The 3112-nt window shown below is 59.8% G+C and overlaps 1 protein-coding gene across 1 annotated transcript; it reads left to right on the plus strand.

The window, feature by feature from the left end:
* Positions 1-874: 874 nt before the first annotated feature.
* Positions 875-2075, plus strand: LOC119314462. Its single transcript, XM_037589183.1, has 2 exons — positions 875-1498; positions 1596-2075. The coding sequence occupies exons 1-2, from the start codon at positions 995-997 to the stop codon at positions 1932-1934; spliced, it is 843 nt and encodes a 280-aa protein (XP_037445080.1). The 5' UTR covers positions 875-994; the 3' UTR covers positions 1935-2075.
* The last annotated feature ends 1037 nt before the right edge of the window (positions 2076-3112 follow it).

The raw sequence follows: 3112 nt of genomic DNA on the forward strand, positions 1-3112 counted from the left end.
GAGATCAGCAAGAAGAACAACCAGAATCAAGAATCAACAAATGGAGGCCACCGCCAGCCGGGTTGGCAAAGATTAACACCGATGCGGCTTTTGATCCAAACTCTGGAGTAGCCTTCGGGGGAGCCATTGCTAGGAATAACCTGGGTCAGGTTTACCTGTCGATGGGGTGCAGCCTGAACCAGTGCGCAACAGTGGAGGAAGCGGAGGGACTGGCGCTGCTACATGGCCAAGTATTACAATGGGCCAATTCAGGTGGAGGTGGACTGCTTGTTTCTGTCCAGTGCCATGAAATCGGATGCTATAAATAAATCAAGCTTGTTTCCCGTTGTTGCAGATCTTAGAGCAACGTTAGCAGGCTTCAGTGAGTACATGATTAGTTGGGGCAGGAGGGATCAGAACAAAGTTGCCCACAGCTTAGCGAGCCGAGCAAAGAGCTCTGGGGACGATGTGTTAGATACCCTGGCTGGTGATTGTAATGGTTTGGCCTAACCCCTTTGGGTAAAGCTCAAAAAAGAATGTTCATACCACTAATACCAAATTGGTGTAGAGGGGTGGGACAGCGAGGCGAAACTCAAAAGGGAACGAAGAGGAGCGTCTAGTGACAGCTTGGCGCCACTGAGCTGGGCGAGCACCACGGCGCCGTAGACTTGTGTAGACCAGTCCTAGCGTGTCAGTCCCACGCACCACTGGCTTCCCCATCGAGGCGATCGGCCCGGAAAAGCCCAACGGACAGGGACGCCTTGATACGACGATACCCGTCGCCGTCGGCCCAGAAGACGCCGGAAACCGGGCCCAGCCAAAAGCGCTGGCCGCGCGCGTGGACGCCACGCCGCCTGTCGTCTCGTCTCCCCCAACCAACACCGAGCTCACCCTCGCTCAGGCTCAGCTCGCCAAAAGCACACCAGCCAGCCAGCCAGCTCGTCCGTCCGTTCATTTCCTTATCTCCTCCCAGCCACCAGTCCAGGACGCACGCGCGCACGCAGCTCGAACGCCCATGGCCGCGCCGGTGGCCTCGCCGCTCACGGCCGTCGCCCGCGCCGCCCGCCTCCACCCCGTCTCCTGCTCCGCCTCCTCCTCCTCTCCCAAGAACCTCAAGCAGTCGTCGTCCTCGTCGTCGTCGTCTTCGTCGCCTGCTGTGCCGTCGCTGAGGTCCGCGGCGGTGGCGTTGGCGGGGGCGGTGCCGCTGCTGGCGGCGCTCCCGCCGCCGGACGCGCTGGCGGTGGGCGGCGAGCTGGGGATCATCGAGGGCCGGACCGTCGCGCTGCTGCACCCGGCCATCATGGGCGGCCTCTTCGCCTACACGCTCTGGGCGGGCTACCTCGGCTGGCAGTGGCGCCGCGTCCGCACCGTCCAGGACGAGATCACCGAGCTCAAGAAGCAGGTCCGCCCCGCCGCCGCCGCCACTCCCGCCGCGGTCGGCGCCGGGGACTCCGCCGCCCCGCCCCCTCCCCCAGCCGCCAAGTCCCCCACCGAGATCAAGATCAACGAGCTCACCGAGGTAAGTCACTAGCAATAACCTTCCACCTCGTTCGACCTGCTGTTCCTGCAATGGCGCCGTGACTGATTGCTCTGTTCCATGGCCATGGACGGCGCAGGAGAGGAAGAAGCTGGTGAAGGGGGGCTTCCGGGACCGGCACTTCAACGCGGGGTCGATCCTGCTGGGCCTGGGCGTCACCGAGTCCGTCGGCGGCGCGCTCAACACCTGGCTCCGCACCGGCAAGCTCTTCCCGGGCCCGCACCTGTTCGCGGGGGCGGCCATCACCGTGCTCTGGGCGGCGGCCGCGGCGCTGGTGCCGGCGATGCAGAAGGGGAACGAGACGGCCAGGAGCCTGCACATCGCGCTCAACACCATCAACGTCCTGCTCTTCATCTGGCAGATCCCCACGGGGCTCGAGATCGTCGGCAAGGTCTTCGAGTTCACCAACTGGCCATGAGCTCCACCTAGGCAGGCCGGATCCGCCCACAGTGTTGTTTGGTCCGTCTGTCTCTGTTCATAAGATCGTAGCTGACTTTTGGAGTGTGAAGTTTTGCTGTCACGAGTAAATAAAAACGAATTTGCAGTGTTTTTGTGTTCCTTTGACAAAGGCTTCTCGCCCCGTTTTATATATAAAGCAACGACCAAACATCACAACCCAACGTAAACCAGCACCAAACACGACGCTACGACACACGCGATGTAAGATACAAGGGTGCCGAATATCAACCACAACACCCTATACAACTCCGAGTATACCACAAATGGAGACTAAGCAACACTACAGAGTCAATGGAGCCCACAACCGTGAAAGACACCGCGAAGAGGTGAAGTTAAACGTCGACAAGCCGTGAGCTCCAAGGCGGTGCCTTCAACAAGATCACGACACCGGAGCGCCGCCACTGCCCGATCTAAAAGATCAAGATTTTCATCTGGAGCACGACGCATGATCCGAAGCAACCACGACAGAGACTTCAAGAAGTAGATGACGTCCACGGACGTCACCTCCATCAGCTTAGCCAAAAGCCAGACAAGGTTTTCACCCTGGCACACTCCACCTTCGGTCAGTGAGCGGCAAGACACGAAATCTCTGCCATACCACCATCACGGAGGCCAACCACCAACCACCATGCCGCCCCCACGACCATGGTAACTAGTGTGCACCCGAGCCCCGGTGTCAGCCCACGAGCACCGTGGCTCCCACCACCAGGGCCGCCATCCAGGAGACCGAGCCCATCCAAGGCCATGGGTGAAGCATTGGTCAACATACCCCGACCACCGGCATCGACCGACATGGCCCATGACGGTCAGGGACCAGGAGCAACTAGTGCGGGGGAGAGGTGAAAATGCAGGAGTAGAACTCGTCCACAACCTGCACTCCCTATGCCGGTGACGGGTGGCCCAACCTCGTCGGAGCAACCCATCCGTCCCGCCACCGTTCCATACGCCACCCCTTGTGACCCCCTACCATGGCTCCTTGTTTGAATCCACACATGCCCAACCCAGCAACCCACCCAATGACGCAAGGTGTTAGACCAGCCGCCATTGATGAACAGCAGCAGACCATGTTGAGATCCTTTTGAATTCGTGAAGTTGGCGATCTCACCGACACTAATGTTGTGACATCGCTCATTTTTT

The sequence above is a fragment of the Triticum dicoccoides genome, chromosome 6A, assembly GCF_002162155.2.
Source record: "Triticum dicoccoides isolate Atlit2015 ecotype Zavitan chromosome 6A, WEW_v2.0, whole genome shotgun sequence".
Taxonomy (NCBI): domain Eukaryota; kingdom Viridiplantae; phylum Streptophyta; class Magnoliopsida; order Poales; family Poaceae; genus Triticum; species Triticum dicoccoides.